The sequence below is a fragment of the Gymnogyps californianus genome, chromosome 4 (genome assembly GCF_018139145.2).
Source record: "Gymnogyps californianus isolate 813 chromosome 4, ASM1813914v2, whole genome shotgun sequence".
Taxonomy (NCBI): Eukaryota; Metazoa; Chordata; class Aves; order Accipitriformes; family Cathartidae; genus Gymnogyps; species Gymnogyps californianus.
This window is the reverse complement of record NC_059474.1, coordinates 34,066,668-34,088,489: the sequence shown is the minus strand read 5'-3', so window position 1 is coordinate 34,088,489 and position 21,822 is coordinate 34,066,668. Positions and strand designations below refer to the sequence as shown.

The window sequence follows — 21,822 nt, the reverse complement described above, 5'->3', positions numbered from 1 at the left end:
CTGGATCTGGGGCTGCTGGCAGCTGATCTCTTCTGCTTTTAGGAGAATCTGCTTGCCAAGCTCCTTTCCCTTTTTTTCAAAGTGATGCTTCTGTTACCCTAAGCTCTTATATCTGTTGATGAAGGGGAAAGCTTAGAGCTCTGATAACTAAGACTTTTTTTGCAATGTGTAAGCACTTGAAATATACAACTGAAATTTGGCAAGTTGGGCTTTATTGAAGGCACAAAACAGCTGAACTCTTTTGCACTGCCCTGTAGGGTGTTGTGGAAGCCAGGCATGCATAATGCTTGTTGATGTAAGACAAACTCAAAGCAAGTTTATTAGTAGTATTTAGTTTGGAGAATTCCCCAAGTCATTAGTTGCCAGGAACAGTGTATTCTTGGGAGGAATGTTCTCGGGAAGGACAAGTGTTGTGTGTCTGCATCTGCTACTGACCACTCCTATGGAGGACATGCTGGCTGAGGTTAATTTTTCATTTGGCCTCCTATGGCAGATCTTAAATCTAAAGAATTTCTCATCACCAGGAAGCGTTCTCATAAGCCTGGTGAACATATTAGTACCTACAGAGTTACAGAATGTCAAGTTTTTTGAGACTAATGTTCATCTAGGTTACAGATTTTTATACACTATAGTTAGTCCTTAGGTATACCTCATTTCTTATGCAGGACACTTTTAGGACTCTAAATGTGGATATGAAGCTGTATTTGAAGCTGGTCTAGTTGCTCATGAAAGTATTGATTACTAAAGTGAAAACTTGCTTTAAAAATAGCTGAATCAGTGGTTTATTACTGTATATTCTCTGGTCATGTCAAAGTCCAGAGCACTGAGTGAGCAGACTTCCATATGTACATGTACACATGCGTATATGCAACTTTAACACACTTCCTCATTTTTCTACTCAGTCTCAAAACTACTTTTATTTTTCTTGGAGCATCTTCTGCATTGGTTGGATCAAGGTTTACTTAGCTGCCTGTGTTGTTTCAAATTTTGGCATTATTAGCTATGCATACTGTAAGCTAACGTGTCATTCTTTAAATTCCTGGGATCTCAGTCTTGCTAAGTCTTGGCATATTGAAGTTCCCTGTTTTCTGTAGTGAGAAAGCTCTTGCAAGAGGTAAGACTGCTGGTTGGATCTGAGCTAATGCTGAATCAAAATGGAGTCTTAACTTTTTGTTGCATGACTAGGTGAGCAAGCTGTGTTATGGGCTAGTCTCCAGACAAGTAGAAACTAGTTTTAATGTGTCAAAACAACAGTGAAAGCAAAGTTTGCAAATATTTTTCAGCAGTTGATTCTGTGATTGACTTAAATCAATGGAAAATTATTCAGGACAGGTTCTTGCCCTGCCTTCAGGGAAGACTTTTTTGGAAGAACTCTTGAATCTGCCTTAGGTTTCCTAATGGAAGATGAAAATGAGGGTACTAAAATTGTTCATGCTTCTATAGGGATTGAATAATAGTGGGTAGGCAAAGGATCTAGCCCAGCCTTAAGGAACCAGGAGATTTTAAGCTAGTCAAGCTATTTCACCTTGGGGGAGGAAGGGGGCACAGAGGAGGGTGCTGTCGGATCTTGGTAGCTTGTTGTTTCCTTGTTCCATGGTCTTTTTACCCTCAGTCTGAGACAGATCTTTAAAGTCTCATGTGAAGACAAGGTTGTGGGCCAGAAGCCGCTCTGGTCCATAGTGAGCATGCAAATTCCTGCAGTTCTAGAAAGGTCTTAATTTGAGTGCTGCTTTTGTACTCAAAACTGTTTACGGGCCCTACAGCCTGTCCGGAAAGCTTTATACTTTTAATTGGTATGAGAAGGGATTTATTTTTAATGTAGTTAATCAAGCTATGTTTCCAGCTGAAGAAAATAAGGTTTAAGGAAAAATGTCAGCTTTTTGAGTGATGCAGTCTTGCTTTTAGTAACTTACCTTTCACTACTTGGTGTGCTGGCTTTATTTTACACTTTCCAAAGTATTTGTTGATAAGAGTTTGTTTTCTTTCCCCTGCTGTGGTTTCCAAAATGTTTTATGGGGTTTCTGTGAGGATTTCAATTTCATTGTTAGAGAACAAATCAAGAGTTGCTTCTCTTGTCATGGCAAACTTGTTTCCCAAAGCAGTCATTGATTCCTGTACAAAAATATGATCAGGGAATTATTCTTCAATGTGCCTAATCAACATTGAGATAGCAGCGATCTCCCATTATTAATATTATGTTTTCTGATCTTTCAGCCTGCTTGACCTGTCTGTGTATTGCAACCAGTATTGTCACCCTAGTTGAGACAGTTGATAGTGCAGATCAAATATTCATTGTTTTAGTTAGCTCTGGATTTTTAGTCTGTAGGGACTCTGCTAGTCATTGTGGTTAACTTACAGTTAAATCATTTAAGACCTTAATATAATTCTCATATTAGCATGCATTATTCTGTCCATCCTGTATACTTAATCCTGACGTTCATGTCCTGCTGCTTTCTTCCCACCAAATTTCAAATATGTGATTATATCAGTATCCTCATTTGAGGACACCACGCTCTAGTGTCTGCATTTTAGTTAAACACCGCTGACCTGTTTGCTCATTGTTTTTGATGGCAAGTGTCCTCCTCCTTCCTGTTCTGTCCAGCTGCTTTGGACAGTTTGGATCTTCTCTCTTGTTCATGTCCTTGTGGTGTTGGTACCTGGATGCAGTCTTAGTGCTTGCTAGGAACTTGTACTTATACATTGCAAGGGCTCTTCTTTAGTTTTTTGGTTTGTGTGGGTTTTTTTGTTTGTTTGTTTCCACCACCACCCCCTGCCATCCCCCCGCCCCCTTCTGCTTCTGTAGGGTTTTGGGTGAGGATATGTGGCTTTCCTCTGCTGGAGAGGACACTGGAATTGTTTTCCCACTTGGCTAATCTTCTGTCATCTTTACAGAAGATGGAGGCTGTTGCTATGTAGGGAATTGCTCTCCAGTGACTCTGAAGGGGTCCCATCTGCATCTACCTGTTGGCTACCCCAGCAGCACTGGGGTAGGGTACCAGTGTAACCTAACCCTAGAGCTGGTTATGAACCTCCCTGTCTTCTCTTTATTTCAGCTCAGATGTCTTAAGACAACTCTTTGAAAGTCTTGAGCTGGCTCTGCGGTGCATTGCTTCGTCAAAAGGCAGGAAAGAGGCCTTCAGTGCAGAGAATAACTGCTGTCTGGGGTTGTTACGGCTCTTTGCTATGTGCATCAAGGGATGAGCACTGAAGTTTCTCTTTACTGGGATTCTTAGTGTTGCTCCTATGTTGCTGCTCTGGTGTCTGTTCTAGACCTGAGTTTATACAGCAGCATGTCATCATTATTACAATTTAGACCTCTTTCAGTTTGCTGTCTGTATACAAACCTGTACATAAGAACATGTGCATGACCAGACACGGTCAGACTGAAGATCTGCCTAACGCTCTGTCACGTCTCCAGCAGTAACCAGGGCTAAATGCTGAGTGAAGAGTATAAGAATGGGAAGAATGTTTAGTGGTTCTTCCCTAGAGTTCTTCTAGCTGCTTGCAGCTTGTGACTGAGAGCTTCTTGAGTCAGTTTGATATTTGGTTTTGGACAGATTTTTCTTACGTGGCTCTTACCTGCTTGTGTTTGAGCCTGTGTAAGCTTTTGGCTTCCAAGCACCGTGCAGTAAGAAGCTTCATAGCTTGACTACACACTGTGTGAGGAACCAGGCCGTTTTTGTTGGGTACCTGCTATTGGAAGAGGGGAAAAATGATGGTTTGTTCTATCATGTAGTCCCTCAGATTACAGTTTCCTGTCGAGGAGCCAGATCTCTTGGGTTGTTCCTTTGCTTGCGTGGAAGCCAAGCAAGCCAAGTATCTGAGAATGCAAGCCTAAAGTCACACTTGATTGCAACTGACCAAAGGGTTCAAAAGTTGCTTGGCAGTCAGGGAAGCGGAAATGGCTTGTGAAGGTAAGCATGCACAGACAGCATCATTGTAAAAGCGTAATTTGCTTGAGGAAGTTGGTCAAAATGGCTGCACTTGATTCAAAGACTAATAGCTTAAGAATGCTTGCTGTCTTAAAATCCTGGTTTGGCTAATTGTTTTTCATTTCTTTCTAATTCCAGAACTTTTGAATCCTCTTGGGAAACATGAAAACAAAGAACTGCTTTTTAAATATCTTTCAAGACAAGTGACACTTTTTTCTGTAAAGTTCAGAAGAATCTGCATTCTCTGGGATTTTAAATAAATATAAAATGAAAACAGTGTAAAATTTAGCCTTCAAAATGAATGTTGAAAAGTCAGATGACAAAGCAAAGAATGGCTTGAAGTCTTCCTTACTTGTAAGGGATGAAAATGGAAATAACTACGCACGTGACAGAGCTACACCTTCCTCAAACAATTGTGCTGCTAATATACACAGTGGTTCAACTGACCAAAATATAGTGACTGAGCATGAAGATGATACCGTTCTTGAAAATAAGAGTGACTTCAGAAGTATTCTTTTAAAACAGCAGTGTATTGAAGCACTTCATGTGCAGAAGACACCTGGTAAATGCAACTGCACAGGAGCTCTGTTGGGAGATGGAGATGCTGCATGCAAGTCTTCCATGACTGAACAGGCTTGTGTGTATCCTTTGAACTGTGACTTGCAAGAAACAACAAACTTACGGAAAGGTAACGTTGTTATGGCAAAAATGCAAAATCAGAGTATCAAACAATCGATGCCTTATAGTCAGACTGACTCTAAGTGTGTATTACCTCTTCCTGCTTCAGAGCAGAAAATGCAGTCCCTGATAAATGACAGGGCATGCTGCCACCTGAGCACATTGGATGTTACTGATGTTATAGGTGAAACTCTGGGAACTGATCAAAATGACAACATGCATCTGAGGGAAACGCTAATCTCTTCAGAAGTATGTACGAGAGAGAAATTTGATAGAACCAGCTCAGAAAGAACACCTGATTTCTCCTCTATGATAGTGGCTTCAGAAAGCCCAGATGCCTATTCAGAAGTTGAAGTATGCCGTCCTGTCTCTGCAGGTGTCGAACACTATCTAAAAAACACTAAAAAGACTGATAAAGAGTCACAGGAAACAGAAGCACAGTCTGTAAAACTAGCTGCTGGATGTATAGATCCTTGTAGGCGAGATGCATTATCACCATGCATTAATATTAATGAAGATGACCAAGTGAAATCCTTCCAGGATACCCCTGACCATGATGAAACTGGGAATTCTAATGCTGAAACGTGCATGGGTAGTCCTGTAAATAATGTGCACCTTCTCCCAGTAGATGAAATGGATGGAGAACAAGTATCAAAGAAAACCAGTGAACCGTTAACCAAAGAACAAAGTATCTCTGGAAATGCTGCTCTTCAGGATATGCACAACACTTCTTTCATATCTTGCAGTGTACCAAAATTAAAGAGGACTGTTATGCCTGACCTGAAATGTGAAGCAACTTTTGTGGTCTTCAGTCCTATGGCTGATGAAAGCGATTCTGCTCTATGTACTTCAACCCCTAAAGAACGATCAAAAAATACAACTTTTTCTGTTTCAGCTTTGGCAGAACTTGGAGACAAGTCTCCTAAACGAAGACCAAATGAGGCATTTGAGGGAGGGCATAACAGAAGGCCTTTGCTTAAAGCTAGTTCAGGTCAAACTGCAGGAAAACCAGTGGGTAGGTCTCCCATTGTGTCAACAATAACCAAAGCAAAGAAATCTGAGATTGTTAGTTTTCCCAAACCTAACTTCAAAAATGTTAAGCCAAAGGTTATGTCTAGACCTGTGCTGCAGTCAAGGGACAGTTCAGCATTTAAACAGTCTCCCCAGTCCCCCCAAATATCAGCTGTCTCCTCATCTTCACTGGTTGCTTCCCCAAGGCAATTGTCCACCTCTATAAAAGTGCTGAAAAAGAAAATAGATCTAGCTAAAGATATTAAAGTGGAATTGCCTGTGAATAAGCCCCATAAGCTACATCTTAACAAACACCTCTTCACTAGCCAAGTTGTACATGCCACAACACATCCCAGAAACGCTTCCCACAAGGCTTCAAAGACACCTGCGTTAAAGCAGAATCCGGAAGACATTGGCAAAGCAAGCTGTACCCATTCGGCATGCTCCTCGGTTTCTGCTGTGCTTCCAACGTGTGTAGAGAACTCGAAAAAGATGCTGAACGATAAAATGGAAAGTTCAAACTCTTTAATGCAGCCCTCTGCTCAATATATCTACCCAACTGGAGGTGAGAAAGAGCAAAGCAGCAACATGGGAATCCTTCTGGAAGCAGCCTTGTTAAAAGATGTGGCAAATGAAACGTTTGACCTGCACTCTGTTCCTTTGGTAAGCTTTTTTCTTTACATCCTTAATTATATGTTTTGTACATTTGGAAAAAGGGAATTCTGCACTGCGCAGTGCTGAATGGAAATTGTGGAATGGGTTTCGTGTCTACAAGTGTAACTGTAGTGTTGATTTCTGAGGTGAAGTCTCTCCCTAATAAAGGGAGCGAAGAAATACCATTTTACAAACTGGTTGCCCTTGGCCTTAAGTGCGATTTAGTGTCTGCAGCCTTCATCTTATTCCATGGTATAAAATTTTTTTTTTTGTAAAGTCTTGTTAAGACAATGCAGTTGTTTGCTTTTATTAGAAATCTTACTAAGTCTTAATTTAGTCAAACTGGTAAAATTACATAGCATAATTTGGTGAGGTTTTTCTAAATATAACTTTTAATATGTGCTTTTATCAAGATAATTCTAGTGGTGCTGTAACTTTAAATAGACATTAGAGATAAATTGCTGTTTTCAGTATTTTCTTTCAAAACATGCTTTAGAACTAAATTACACTTTTTAAATTTACTTACAGAAGTGTTGTATATATATTAACAATAATATTAAGTCACACAAAACCCGAAGACCAACAAGTTGGTCAAGCGTTTTATTTTTAACATCTTAATTTAACTGTCTGCTTTGAATAATTTGGGATTTTGTTTATTTGAAGTAGAACTGGGACTCACTGGAATAGTTAGGAGTAGCCAGGAAATATTTCTCATGCAGAGGGCATATACCTGGTTTTGGGCAGTCAGCCAGCTGGAAGGCGCAAACTTCCTGGCCGGGAGGTATGCGTGCACTGGTTGGTTGGGAAATATTTTTGGATGATTCAGCTGCCTGTCAGGAGAAACGTGCTGCTTTCAAATACTCCGAAAGAAGGTTAAAAGAAAAGGAACGGTGGGAAAGAAGGGAAGAGCTTCAGGATTGGGTGGACTAAAATCTCAGGAGGCGTGGTAGGGACACAGAGTTGGAGTCTTGATGCTATATGGAGTCCCTCCTGTTGTTCGCTTGTGGGTTCAACAGCTTATGTTAAATCAGTGAAATGGAGGCAGCAGCTGTTACCAGTAAAACTGGCGTTGTCTGAATTTTTGTCAGACTTTACTGATTTGCCAGAAAAACTCCAGTAAAGCTCAGTACACAGAGGAAGCTACTTCAGGTAAAACAGAAGCGGCTGTCCATTTTTGAAACATTACAGAAGAAATTAATAAATAATATTATCTATTTATTATGATAAATAATTTAACTTGAAAACCTAAATGAACATGAAAGCAAGGATGGTCTGTTTTAATTCTGAAGTCTTTCAGAGCTTGGATTCTGCTTCACTCCTTCCTTTTGGTGCTGAGGGTTGGAGAGAATGCTTTTAATTCACCCCGTTGCCAAGATGGAAACCTTTGTGATATTAAATGTTCTGCTGGTACCTGGAATATCAATAGAGCAAATTGTATAGAATGTGCAGTAGACCAGTCAGCTGGACTAAACTTAATACGTGGTCTTCTGAAAAGTACAGGTTAACTTCTGAAAGTGAAGATGAGGATAGGAGTCAAAAGTGGAAAGTGCATTAATATGACCCAATCGTTGCATATCGGCTTGAGTCGCAGAAAAGCATGTGAAGAGCTGTACATTCTTATGAGTTTACCTTTATAGGCTTAACTTTACAGCATGAGTGGTCATGAATTAGTGCCTATATAAACTGGAGCAAGAATTCTGTATGAAAGGTAGATGAGTGCTACATCTAAACCAGTTGTTTTAAACCTGTCCTGGGTCCACTCCTGAATTTGTTTTATCTATGGCACCTGAATGTGAAAGATTTTAACGTTTTCTGTGTTGTAATGTAAGACCTAGACCAGGAAACCTAAGGGCTGTGACGTTTCAAGTAGTACAGGACGACTAACTTCTCAGTGCATTAACTTGTGTAGTTGCTTGGTAAAGAATTCATCTTGAGATTAGGTGCAGTCATCTAATTGAATGGCTTAATTAGAGTTTGGAGAGGAAGAGGAAGAAATTCTGGTGTAAAATGACCTCTGTAACCTCTTTAAGTGTGTTTGTCATTACCAGTGATTAGCTTCAAACTAATAGTTTTGTGTTGATGAAGGCCATTCAGGAGATGATTCTTGAGGTTCTGAACTGCAGATGTGGACAATGTGACAGCGAACAGCTAAGCATATCCCTTACCTGTGTGGTCAGTATTTCATTACAGATGCTGGCAAGGGAGGTCTTTAGCTTTTCACAGTGGTGGGGGGTATGTGTGTGTTTTTGTTGTTTTTTTGTTTGTTTGTTTAAAAACAGATGCCTTCTGTGAAAGATGGGACAACACAAGAGAAAAGCATACCAAAGAAAGGCCCAATCACGCTACGAAGTGTATCAGCTCCCAAGGTTAAGATGGTGCCATCTGTGCTGCCCTTGAAGAGAGGATGTGAAAATAAAACTATCAGCACAATTAAAGCACCTTCTCACAAAGGAGCTATTCTGTCATCAAGCTCTGGTAAGAGAGTTTTTCACTAGAATACTACCACTTAACCAGTTTCTTAAAATTAAGATAACATATTTAATGTACATTCTGACAGAATTTTTAGGGTGGTACAGAGCTGTATTTTTGGTGCTAAATATGAGTCTATTGAAATAGCAAATTGCTAGTATGGGGGGGGGAAGCAGGTTACACCTCATCATTGTAAAATCTCACCTTGTAAGGAATGTATTTGGGAAGGTGTGGTGCTATTAGAAGAAACAATATTTAAATATTATTATTTATAGTTTAGTTATAACAGTACTTTATGGAATTACAACTAAAATTACTTGAAAGATGTAAAAGTGAAGAGGAGAAAATACAGAGCTCAGGTACAAAGCATTTACAATAAGCAACTGTATGCTATCCCAACGGGAATGAGCCCTTATTTCAGGACATAACATATTTTGTTCAACCTGATTTTAGTACAGCTCTATAGTTTCTAGAAAGGGGAGAACATAATTGAAGGAGAGACTACTGCTTGAGCTGCTAATTAAGCTCAGACTGATTAATACCAAGGGCGGGGGGGAAATCTCACATCTAGTCTGTAGGCTGCTGTTCAGATCTGGTGACTGGAAACTACATTCTGTAACTGTATTGTAGAGATTTAGAAATGCTGTTGTAGGTTATGTGCCTTTTTTAACCGAATGTGGCAATGTAGCTAATTGCAAAGGTAGCCTGGCTATAAATGACTACACTACAATACACTGTAATTTGGAAAGTGTGCACACCAGCTATGCCCAGTAAAACCTGTTCTTTTTTTTTTAAACCCACTCCATCTAAGATTATCAAAGTCCAAAATACTCCTCTTAATTATAACAGGTGGTGAGGTATGGTAAAATCTGTATCTGTAGTCCTTTATGGGATGAGTCTCTCAAAGAAGGTGGATATAGGCTATTCTCTGACTTGAGCCTTGCTAATGTGAGGGACTTGCTCAGTGAAATAGGTACCTACCTGTAAGCCACCAATTTCTTGGAAGACTCGTCATCTCTCTAAATACCAATTTAAAGCTTTCCTATCTGTAGTTATGGTCTTAGAAGAACTGAGATGGATATAGATATATATGTGTCCCTTAGATTATTAATCCAGAGTAGATTTATGACACCATCACTAGAAATAAATGTAAGCATGTCTGGGTTATAGGACTAACTTCTTCCCTTCATTTAAAAAAAAAAAAAATCAGATGCACTTTCAGAAGAAGCAGAAGTCATTTGCTGTTGAAAATAAAAACCTTTGCTCCCCAAGTTTCTTTAGCTAAACCTGTCACTCCTTTACTCATTGTATGTTGAAATTATGGTAGTTAGTAGAATACCTTCCAGATTTTTCCTATTGGAAAAAGGCTGCTTAAGGTAAAAGCATGAAGTAGCACCTCAACATTTCGAACTCATGCTATGATCTGACAAGACTGGAATTTTAATGCTGCACATGAGAAGAATTTTTTTCTCTATGCCCTCTCCCCAGCCTCCCTGCCAATGCCCACCATTCTTAGCACATCTGACAATTTAGCTTGTGCGGTGTTTTGGTGCTACAAAGTAGGATTTGATGCATTAAACTATATCAGGTTAACTTCCCTGTCCCTTGCCAAGGGATTTCTTAAACATGTTTCCTTGCTCCCTGGTAAACATAGTACTGATGCAAATCAGAGGATGGGAGTACAGGGTGGGAGAAGCAAGGATGAGGAAAGGTAGGAGTTACTTGGTATTACTACCAAAGCCCTGTTGTATTATGCGACCACACCTTTCAGGTAAAACCCTGTCTACTGCTGCTGAGCCCATCGGTTTTTAAAGTTTTTGAAGTAAAACTGTACATACACTTACTGTGGCTGAGTGGCAACTTGTAAACCAAACCCGCTTATCTGTTTTAGCTAAAGCCTTCCTGTAGGGAGTAACTATTTCTTCCAGTTAAGTCATTTGAACACTTTGGTATTAAACTTGTGCCTTGGTATAATTCCAGCAGCACAGATAAATAACTCTGTAGCTGTACAGTTGTTTGCTGTCAGGATTTCTCCAGACTACAGACAGACTAGCTAAATCCAGGATGGAAAGGACTTCTGAAGGTCACCTAGTCCAGCCCCCCTGCCTGTAACTGGGTCAATACTGAAGTCAGACTAGGTTGTTCAGGCATTCATCAAGCCGAGTCTTAAAAATGTCCAAATCCTAACGACCTTATTGCTTCCTGAGGTGCTAACATAAATGGAGCTAATTCTTAACCAGTTGCTGGCTGAATTTGGATCGTAGGGCAGGAAGACAGATCAGTGTAGTGAGTCCCTTAAATACTCTGAACAAGAGACGTGATGGTATAGCTCTGTGTCATCTCTCACATTTGTATGTTGAGGGAGAGAAGCAGTCCGTCTGTCCAAAATGTATTAGTGTATGTATTATTCCCAGAATAATCAAGAGCTTGTGAGCAGTGGATTGTATCATGTATTGTGATTTCAAGCAGGAAGCAGGAAACTCCCCTACAACCAAGAAATAAAAGAAAAAATGCGCTGTATAAAACACCAATTATGAGATCCTTGCAACTTGGCAGGAGGTGAGATTTTGGTAATTTTTTTCACTTGTAAATGTAAGCCTTAAGTTTTCAGTGGTAACGCACTAACCCAATAGGAAGCATGTCTTCTGAGGAAATTTGCTGATCCTTGCCCGAACAGGAGACAGCAGAAGGAGAGGAAAACTTATATCTCAAGCATTATATTCTTGTGAGGTTATTTGCAGAGCATGTTAAGCTAGAAATAACTTTATTTATTTCAAAATGGTTGCTGACCACTGTTTACCAGTATTGGTGTATCTTGGCTGGAACTTGGAGTTCTTGCTGAATTAGAAATTGGTTCTTTAAAAGGTGAGCCCAGCCTGATTCAGTGTACCGAAGTGGTTTGTGAAATGGCAAAGCCCCATTTCTGCAGCAAATCTAGAAATCAGGTCACAGTTGCAAACTAGATGCCTCAAAATGATTTCTGTAATTATTTGTCTCCATTTCTCCATAAGAGAGAATGACCTGCAATCTCATACTCATTCTTGAGCAAAAATCTGAATTCTCTACAGCTAATTTTTCTGTGGTGGTGTGCGTAGATTTCTGTCGTACTAGATGGCAGGCAGTATGCCGTTTGCTGTGTTCGTTTTCTATCAGTGAAAACATTTATTAGAATTCAAGACACAAATAAGGTGTTTGAGTTACCTGGTTTTTATGAGAAGACGTGTATAATTTTGGAGCCCTGGTTCAGGACTTTGAACCAGTCCTGAAATGAAAGCAACTATTGTTTTTGTTCCCAGCAAATGCACACAACCTTATAATTGGATGTACATAACCACTGTGGAGGAGTAATAGCCTGCTAATAGTTGAGGTATTATGGTTTGGAAAGAGTCATGTCTTTCTCTCACTTGAAGGGAGGGGTGGAAGGGGACTGGAGAAGCCAAGGAGCTTTGGTGGTCCCATGGAACATGACTCCAAGTTCTTCAACTGTCAGCCTGTCCCAGCAACCGCATGTTACCACCCATGCAGTTGGTCAGTAGCACTGTGACAGTTTGAGCCACAGGAAACTGTTTGATTTGTGTTTGAACAGCATAAAATAAGGATATAAATGATTTACTTTAGATCTAAAAATGTAAATGCCCACCACTGCCGCCTTTTCTCCTATTGCTGTCTGCAACCTATGTGTAAGTATGTAAAGGAAAGAAGCTTTACCTGTAAGTAAGATTTCTGATATGCTAGTACTTCACCTACACTTCTGCTTTAAAATTATACCATTGCTTTAAATTATTTCCAACTGTATGAAACATCAAGTTGTTGATGTTTTAGCTATGAGAGCTCTGTCAAGCCTTGTGGTAGTTGAAACTATTTGGGGATATGAAAGCATCAGGAGTATTATTCTTCTATTTACTGTTAAAGACTTCCAGAAATTAATGGAAGCCATGTAAATCATCTTTGTAACCAAAATGTCTTTCACTGTCTGACAGTTATTTCTGACTTTTTGGGTACCATTTTGTCTCTGATTTAAGTCACTGATATCTAATTAGCAGAGTTATGGCCCCATGGTTTACTTATCTTTTCCATGAGTCTAATCCAGTGGTACTCCCTCTTTCTCTTGGTGGTATTTTCATAGCATTTAACTAGAGTAATGATCGCTCAGGTAGAGGGAAGCTCGACAGTCTGAATTCTGTGTTTCCTTGAAGAAGATTTTGGATGAGTGAGACCTTTTCCTTGTGAAAAGTTGATCATTCTGAAGGACTTTTCCGGTGTTCTGTAACTAACTGAAGAATGGGAAAAATAATTCCCCATATGCTATAGGAAATATGTTTAAGTTGCATTAGACCACAGCAGGTTTAGTGATACTTTGAAATACTGATTTGCTTGTTAGTTCATAATTGCTAAATTCCTTCGGTTGAATTTTGGCTTGATCTTACACTTAAATGTGTAATTCAGAGAAGCTTCCAAAGTTAAAACCAGAACAGGCTGTGACAGATTAAGACTGTGTTCATTATTGAGTGTTGTTGCTGTTTATTGCACAAAGAAAGGCTTTTCAGATGGAAAATTGAAACCAAATGGTTTAAATGGATTTTCATACAGCTGGAAATGTATATAAACTTAGTAATTCACGACTTTTTGGTATAGCCTTTCACAATACTAGTGAAGCAGAACCAAAACAATTTAGTTCAGTAAGCATTCCCGCAATCCTTGAGTCTCTGTTCTGACACTAAACCAGGAGCTAAACCAAACATGGTTACTGCAAATCACTTTTCAGCTTGTATCATTCCTGCTGTCTACCATGTGACTCTTTAAAGTTGGATTGACATGTTGCCAAGAGGAAACAAAATATTTTAAAAGGCAAACATAACTTCCAGGTTCTCTGGCCTGAAACAGTGAAGACTTTTCTTAAAATGCTGGAGTGGAGAGTTACTTGTAAGGGTATCCATATACTTTCTCATGAACAAATCTGAAATGCACCAGGGTCTACAAATAAGGCTTAAAATTAGTTTCAGCCAGTCTTTTTATGCTTTTTTTTTTTTTTCTTTTTCAGAACAGCCAGCTTCTTTTATGGATCCTAAAAGCAGGTTCCTCATACACTAACTTATCCAAGATCATTATTTGTCCTTATGAGTCCAGATTACTTGGTCCCCTTTTCCCTTTCTTTAATACATATGTAGGGCTTCATTACAGTAATTAAAGCTGGTGTTAAAAGTGAACTTAAAACTCCCATATTCCCCTTCAGAGGTATAGGAAGGAGGAAACAATACATGGGTCTCCATGGAGCATAAGGTCTGTAGTCTATAGTATGACATAAAGCTTGTCTATCATCCCTCTTTGGTTATCTTCACCCAGAGAGCTCCACTGCATAGTCACTGTATCTCATAACCAGTTCTCTTTTAATTTGCAGTATAAAGTGGGGAAAACTTACCCAATGTATCTGAAAGGACTTTTGTCCAGCTGATCAGTTTGTGAGAGTTCAGAAAGCACCGTAAGTTGTAAGGGCTTAGGAGACTTGCAGGTCATCCCTTCTCCCATTGCTTGAGTGGGACTTCCCTGGTAATGTTTCCACTCCACTTTTCCCTCACTTCCTGGCCATCCTCAACAGGAATGGTTTGCTGGAAGCTGCCTGGAGCAATGTATATCCTTGTGCCAAGTACTGACCTCTAAGCCTCTGCCCCGGGTGTTGGTCATTCAGGTACAGAATGGTCGATTCACAATCTGAAGGCAGAAAGGAGCCATCAAATGATGTAATCTGAATTCATCTTAGTCAGTTTGCTTTTAGCTTTGGCGACATACACTAGTAGAAAGACTTGCTGTAACTTTGACACCTATTTTCTTTTATTACTTTTCATTAACAAGGAGCTATCACCATGGAATAGATACTGCTCATGTTTTGCAAGCCTTACATAGGGTTCAGGATAAAAACACCCATTTGGAATAAACTATTTTCTATTTAGTTTTATAAGTCAAATTGACCATGAGAAATGAGTAAAAGTGGAACAGTTTTTGTTAGTGAGGTAATATGGTATCTGTTACAATGAATGATTTCAAAGCAAGTTGATTGATTTATCTCTGGTTTGGTATCTTTGGGTGTGGTCCTCTGAGTTTTTGGGGGGTAGGGGGAGAAGAGGGCAGTTGGAAACACTTGAAGATGAACTTCAATGATCTTTATTCCAAAGTCTATGGTATTTCCAGTATTCTGTTGACTTCCACCTTCCAGAAGGGAGCATTTCATCCTGTCAGCTTTGTTTCTGGTGCCATCAGTGACCATACTTAGGGAATTAAAGTTTTCACATATCTTTCCAGACTTACAGGTGACTTGTGACTAGCCCCATTGGGGTTTTAGTGTGTTATACCTGTAGCAAGAAGCGTGATCATACTTGCAGAGGTTGATACTAACAGTGAACATATCAATGCTGTCAGAAATGTGGATGCATCTATAAGAATATCCTCCTTTAGGAGTGAGGTGTGCACCACTTCCCTGCAGGGGAATTTCTTGGTACCTAGTCATTTACTTGCAAGGACATGTTGGTGTGTCTTCAAATAACTCTTCACCTGTACGAGTTAGTTTTCAATTCTCTCAGGGTAGAGGTAAAGGAGGACAGAAATAGGAATCCTTGTCTTCCTGAAGAAAATTGTGTGTGGTTTGCTACAGTGAGGTTCCTCCTTCATGCAAGGAATACATGAACTCCTGCCACAGAAAACTTAAAATATTTATAGATAAAGTGGGTATAAAAGCTGCAAACTATCAAAAAATTCTCAGTGCATAACATGAAGGGGTGTGTGGTATGAAGAGCTGGACAATAATGAAAAGCATAATTGAATGTGGTTAGTGGTTTTCTTTTGCCTCAGCTTTCCTTGTAGTATGTTGATTTGACTTCTCCTTGTGGTCACTACTCCTAAATGGACAGAACTTTCCAGTAGCTGTATTAAAGCTAGCAGTTGGGGTTTGTTTGTTTAAGTCAGGATGCAAACAGCTTATGACAGTCTCCTGGCGAAGCCGGAGTGGGCAAGCTTTGCCACCACTGCGCAGCTGCCCTGGGAAGCTGGTGTAAAACTACCTGCTATCTGGAGACTGGCTCTGCCTGGGGCTGTAGGAGATGACAGCATGACTGTGGACATGGTCTCTTTTATGGGGCTGCTCTAGTTCAGTCTACAAAAGGAAAAACCTAAAATTGAGTAAATCTGTCTGGCAGCATGATGGCAGACAGTACTGGAGGCAGAAGAGCAGGCATGAGTTCAGACTTGAGGCCGGGGAGAAGGGCTATTTCTAGGTGCTGGAGAAATCACATGCAAGGAGTTGAGCCTGAGGGAAGATGGGGAAGGGAGGAATCTCTGATCGTGGAACAGTTTAACTGGGAGGAAGTCTGTCACATTTCGAAACTGGGCCAAGTAGGAAGGGGAAAAAGTGAAATTTAACAGTAGACATACATGAATGTTGTTCTCTCCCTTTGTCTCCCCATAACTGAAAAAGCTCCAATTGCTCTTCTGACAGTGGGAGTGTTTGAGAGAAAGAAAATGGTTGGTTTGGTTGTTAACTGCTAATATAATGTTCTGTAGCACTGATGATCAGTTTTCCAGTTTTAGTCTGAGAATATTGAGCTGCAAGAGGAGGAACACATGAATACCTACGTGCATGGCTGCTGGCAGCCCGGTTATGTTTTTGGCACTAGCTTGCTTCTGGTTCCTTGATACCTGTGCCAAAGAGGAGCACTTTCCTAAGGATTGTAGATGAATGGGAACAATACTGTGGAAGTCTGCATCAGATGGGGAATTGTGTCTTGCCTTAATATGTAAACTGTCCTCTGATCAGCTGTTATCCGCTAAACAAATAAATCTCTTGAATGTAAATATTTCAAGACCCAGCAGTAACTTAACATTCCCTGTCTTTGTCCATGTTTATGTTTAGCACCTGAGGCATTACTAGCAACATAACATAACTGTGTCCTGCCTTTTCTTTGGTAATTTTGGTAGTAATTTAAGACTTTAAAAGGGAGAGATAACTAGAAAGAGATGATCTGTAGATCTTCAGTAGAATTATGAAACATGCTGTAACCACTGTTTATTCCTCGAAGGAACACTGATATATGTATAGCATAATATACTATAATGGCAGCCATCAGGAATCTGTTAGTATTGCTACTGCTTTACAGTGCTCAAAACAGCAATCATAAATGCTCTTAGAACTATGTTAAGATTGGTCTGCTGGAAACAATACCGAAGTCCAGTTTGTCTTTCCATGATTACTTGTTCCTTTCAATAGATGCCAAAAAATAGCATGTTTTCTTGAAGGTTTACTCCCCTTGCTTCATAAAGATCTTGTACTGTAGGCTTAGACTGGGCTTTTTCATCACGCTTAAAATTATTTTTTTTAAAAGCTAAGAAGTTTAGCACTTCTAAAATAGAGCCCTCTGGATTTTTAAACTTGCAGGAAAAATCAGAAAAGCATAAGACAAAAATCCAAAATTCAACATATTCAAGAGGTAAGGCAATGAAAGGCCAAACCAGCTATTACTGTTAGCTTTAGGGTTAAAGAAAACCAGCAACAACAAAAAGCATCCTTCCAAAGACTCCTTCTGCACTTAATCTGCCCTAAGTTTCTGTTTGGGAAAGGCTTCCAACCATTCATTTCCGGGTGTCATATAGCTCCATGAATGCCGGTTGCTCTGTGCTCAGTTCTAGATGTGAAATGTGTTGATATGATTTGAAATGGTGGAAGTTGAATCTCAGAATTGGTGAATACATATTCAACTTTACAATCTGCCTGGTGTCAAGAAAGTCCCAAGTTCACCACTACTAGCATATGTTTATTCTTTCAATTTGAATTTTTTAGGCTCTGGTGCTATTTAAAGGAAGCCTTAATTTATTCTTGACAATATACCACCTATAAGGGATTCGTATGAGAGGATGATTATTTGAGTAAGGATATGAAATCTGACTTCAGAGCTTCTTGAAAAATGAGCTTTGTTCTTTGCTTATTTCCATTCTGATACAAGAGATACTTTAACATACTTGAAGTTACGTGGTTGTTGCATAGAGACTTTTTTCTAAAGAATTGCCAACTCATTACTTCACTGTAGAGGAATGTGATATTTCTAGTGTTCCACTTCAGTGACTAGATTATATAACTGATGAAAGCCTGTTACTTTGATGCTATTGCTTGTTGTCTTTATAATAATGGTTCACTAAATGTCCTGCTTTTGTGCTTGTTTTCAGTAATTTTGTTTATATACCGTATCTTCCTGCTTCTGTCTTCAAAACCTTTGCATTTAATTCTGTGTGACTCCTTTCTTAGGGAATGGTACTTATAAAAATACTTTGTAAAACCATTGTTGTTAGTTGAAATAACACCTAGAGTAGTTGCTTAATGATCTTGTGTCATGACTTAAAAGAAATTCTCCCTCGAGCTGGGCTTTTGAAAAATGTATTTGAGTGCTTGGGTAATTACTTTAATAGAAGCCTTATAGGAAAGCACCGAGCAGTAGAAGAACTAAGAAAAGAGTAAAGGTCATCTGTTTGACATGCTTCTGAAACTGGACATCCTAGAGCTTGCTGTGCTTGCTGAATGGGTTTGAGTTCACAGCTGGTGTAGAGCACTGCTGCGTTCCAGCATCTGCAGAGAGGCCGAGCTGGCTGTAGATCATATATAGGGAACATGCAGTACGAGAAGAGACTGAGCAGTTTCACATGCTTGCCTCAACCCCTCTTGAGTGAAAATCACTGTGAAGAAAACAGGATTTCATTGCTGTATCTTTTGAACTGGATGAACGAGTCCAGCGCAATAGCAATCAAGCATGCTACCCTCATCTTTAAACAATAAAATGCAGCTGATAAGCTGCATTTGTTCCTCTAGCTGCCTTTTGAAATGTAAAGCTTTAACTTACTAAGTCATACAACCTTAGCGTGCGGTGTTTGTACAGTGGCCCTTTTTTTTTCCTGTTTGTTTTTTTGGGGGGGTGGGGTTTGTTGGGTTTTTGCACCTTGTTTTGTTGAGAGGCTGTTTAGAAAAGGAATTTCTGACTGGTCTGGATTAATTACTTTTCTGGTATGTTGATCCATTAATGAAACAAGGTTTTAGAAAACAACACAGAAAGTTTTATAAAGCTGTCAGATTTGTTGTATGAAGTTCAGATGTCACAGAAATTTTTTTTTTTTGGTCAAACACGCGAATTATTTCAGATATGTTGTCTGGAGTGCTGTGTTTCAGAGGAGTTTTCAGTAAGTGTGAGCTTGTGGTTTGTGATGTTCTCATAGCATGACAAAGGCTGGAGGCTCTTTAGTGAGTTGGATATATTCAAGTGTCCATTGCAGTAACTTACAAAAAATTCTAAAATGTGGCTGATAGTTTTGTCTCGGAGATTTAATACCAGGTTACAGTAAAGCCATATACAGAATCACAGTTCTGCATAGTAATGCCAAACAAGTAGTAAAAGTGCGCCTCCGAAGACAGATCTGATGTAAAGCATGTTTAATGACTCATTGAAGCTTGTGTGTTATATTCAGTGACCAGTATTATGTAATATCCTAATGCATGTTTAGTATGTGTTGTATGTAGGGTTTCTCTTTTGTTACTGAGTTGATCTGAACTGAGGAAAATAGCTTGGACATACCTTTCTTTACTAGTGCTGTTCCTCTTTTTGCATACTTGATACAGGATGTTTTGAGATACCTAATCCTGTCACACCACCTACTGTTGAAAAGCAGACATTGGGCTTAAGTGTTTTTTCTTGCCTAAACCTTAATGTACGCTTTCTTGGTCTTAGTGCAAATTGATGGTTTCTTGGTCGTTGGTATTCAAGAGTGGAGATCCTGCAGCAAAACTGATGTTGAATAAAGTGGAATTACTAGCTAATTTTGTCATATTTCAACAGTCTCTTACACAGCTTAAGCAAAATTGAGATGTGGTTTATAGCGACAAGAATAAAGGGAAGGGTATTCCCTTTAAATAGAAACTTGATTGTTCTAAGTCAAATCTGAAACACTGTAGTTGTCTCTTTTCAAGGAAGATAAAGTATGTCTGTCAATTGAAATGGCAATGACATAAGTAGTTAAGATATTTTGTAAAATATCTTTTGTTATAATAGATAACAAAATTTAAAAAAAAAAAAGTAAGTGTATCTTCCATAGCTCTATCTTTGTTTTTGTACAAGAATGAAAACCTCTTTTCCGTAGTTATTCAGAGGACTGTATAAAGATCTTGACGTCAGAGCTGACAGGGGTTAACCTAGTGCTGGCAAGACAAGTCTGTGTGTACATAACTTCCTTTTGGGCCATTGTAGTTTAATCTGGGTGCACGCTTTTCAGAAATAAACTGAAAGCTTAATTTAACTAAACTCAAATTTTCATGCAGAAAGTGTAGTTACTTTGTTAGTAGTACAAGAGTGAGCTCCCATCTGAAGATGGCACACCTGTCTCCTATATAGATACTCTTCCTATTTGATTAACTTAGCTATTGGGCATTTGTGTTCAACAAGCTTAAATGAAAACAGCAGTTAATGCGGAAATGTGTCTGCACCAGTTGGCCATTAAGAACTTGGCTCCTGGGAGTGCTGTTCAACTAGTTTTGCAGAACTTGTCAGTTTTCAGTATATTATGTGAGTACAACACAATTTGATACTCTGGTGCTGTGTTTGTCCTTGAAAGGATATTATCTTTGAGTGTTTTGTCAAATGGGGGGAGGGGAATATCTGTTTTGGGGGTGGAAACAAACAAAAGAATCTTTCTTGGATTGTCTTTGAGCCAGAGGTTATATTTTTATGGGATCGCCAGTACAGCTAACCATAACACACACAGGTAGGAGAAAGCAAGAAAGACTTTTTGTGCATGCATATGTCTGCCTTGAAGGCCAGTCTGTAAAGCTCTTGACTTGTTCCTGAGGTCAATATGCAGGTAAAAAGGGATTCTTTAAATCCTTGGAACTGTTTTTCTGCATTTACAGCGTTTTTTTACCATGTCAATATGAGGTAGATTAAGCCTTTTTATATGTATTTTTAGTGTGTAAATCTTTTTACTTGTAGGCATATACATAGAAGAAGCAATTGTTTAAGCTTCTTTCCAACTCCTTTTGTTCTTTTCTCTCCCTCTCCCTTCCCTGCCAATTGATAGGTATAGGATCTTCGCCAAGAGAGAAGCATGCCTCCGTGAAAACTTCTCCAGCCTCCTGGGCTAGCTCCGGTAAACCGCTCGCTAAATCCAAAGTGCCTGTCAAAAGATCAGTGCTTGAGAGAACACCTAGTATCTCATCAGTCAGCAGCACTCAGAGTGAGCGAAGTCTTTTCAGCAGTAATTGTAAGTTTCCGTCAGGGTTACAGGTTTTAACTGATAGCCAGCATCAACTGCTTGTTGAAAAAAATCCCCTTGAAGGGAGTCCTGTCTGACAAAGGCCTGTGTTAATTCTCATTGTACTACTTACTAGTAGTTCTAGGTCTAACTCTTTTTACCTCTTAACTTACAACTTTCCTTCTTGAGACATGCCACCTGAAGGAGCTTTGAGCCTTGGATTTTGGTTTGAGTAGAGGTTTCAGTACAGCTCCTCTTCTGTCTTGAAACATTACAAAACCAGTGGGTCTTCTTGAGCAAAAGTTTCCTTGTGTTTAAATATAGTGTAATAAGAAATGAGTCTGAACGGTGTGAATGGATTACCTGTCATAATATTTGGAACAGCACATTACAGGTTTTTGATACTAAATGCTCTTTTTGAACTAGATTATATCTGCTTTCAGAGTTTTAAGACAAAATGTGTAGATGAGATCAAAAGCAGGTAAGTGAAACTGCTTTCAGAAGGTAAAACTTTGCATGGGTAGACTTCTATAATTTCTAAGGTAACTGTAAGCATTGGTATATGACCTGAACCAAATCCATCTTGATTAAAACTACGGAAAAAAATAACAATACTTGTTTTGATTTGAAGCTCTACAAAGGGTCTGTACCAGCAGTTGTAGGAGTTCTAGGGGGAAAAAATGTGAAGGAAATAACATACAGCTGACTGTCAGACATATTAGTATTCTCAGCTATACAAATTCAAATGAGTACATTCAAATATTCTGTTACTATCACATCATCTGTTATATCTCGGAGACTGGGCAAA

General features: G+C 39.2%; 1 protein-coding gene across 3 annotated transcripts in view; it reads left to right on the top strand.

Annotated features, from left to right (window-relative positions):
• The window catches only part of MTUS1 (microtubule associated scaffold protein 1), a 126,978-nt gene that overhangs the window by 31,301 nt on the left and 73,855 nt on the right, over positions 1–21,822 (top strand). For all 3 annotated transcript variants that reach the window (XM_050896751.1, XM_050896750.1, XM_050896752.1), the window contains exons 2-4: positions 4,071–6,284; positions 8,555–8,750; positions 20,841–21,023. In XM_050896751.1, the coding sequence (XP_050752708.1) occupies positions 4,230–6,284; positions 8,555–8,750; positions 20,841–21,023 (2,434 nt within the window). In that variant the 5' untranslated portion in view covers positions 4,071–4,229. The remainder of the gene's footprint in view (positions 1–4,070; positions 6,285–8,554; positions 8,751–20,840; positions 21,024–21,822) is intronic.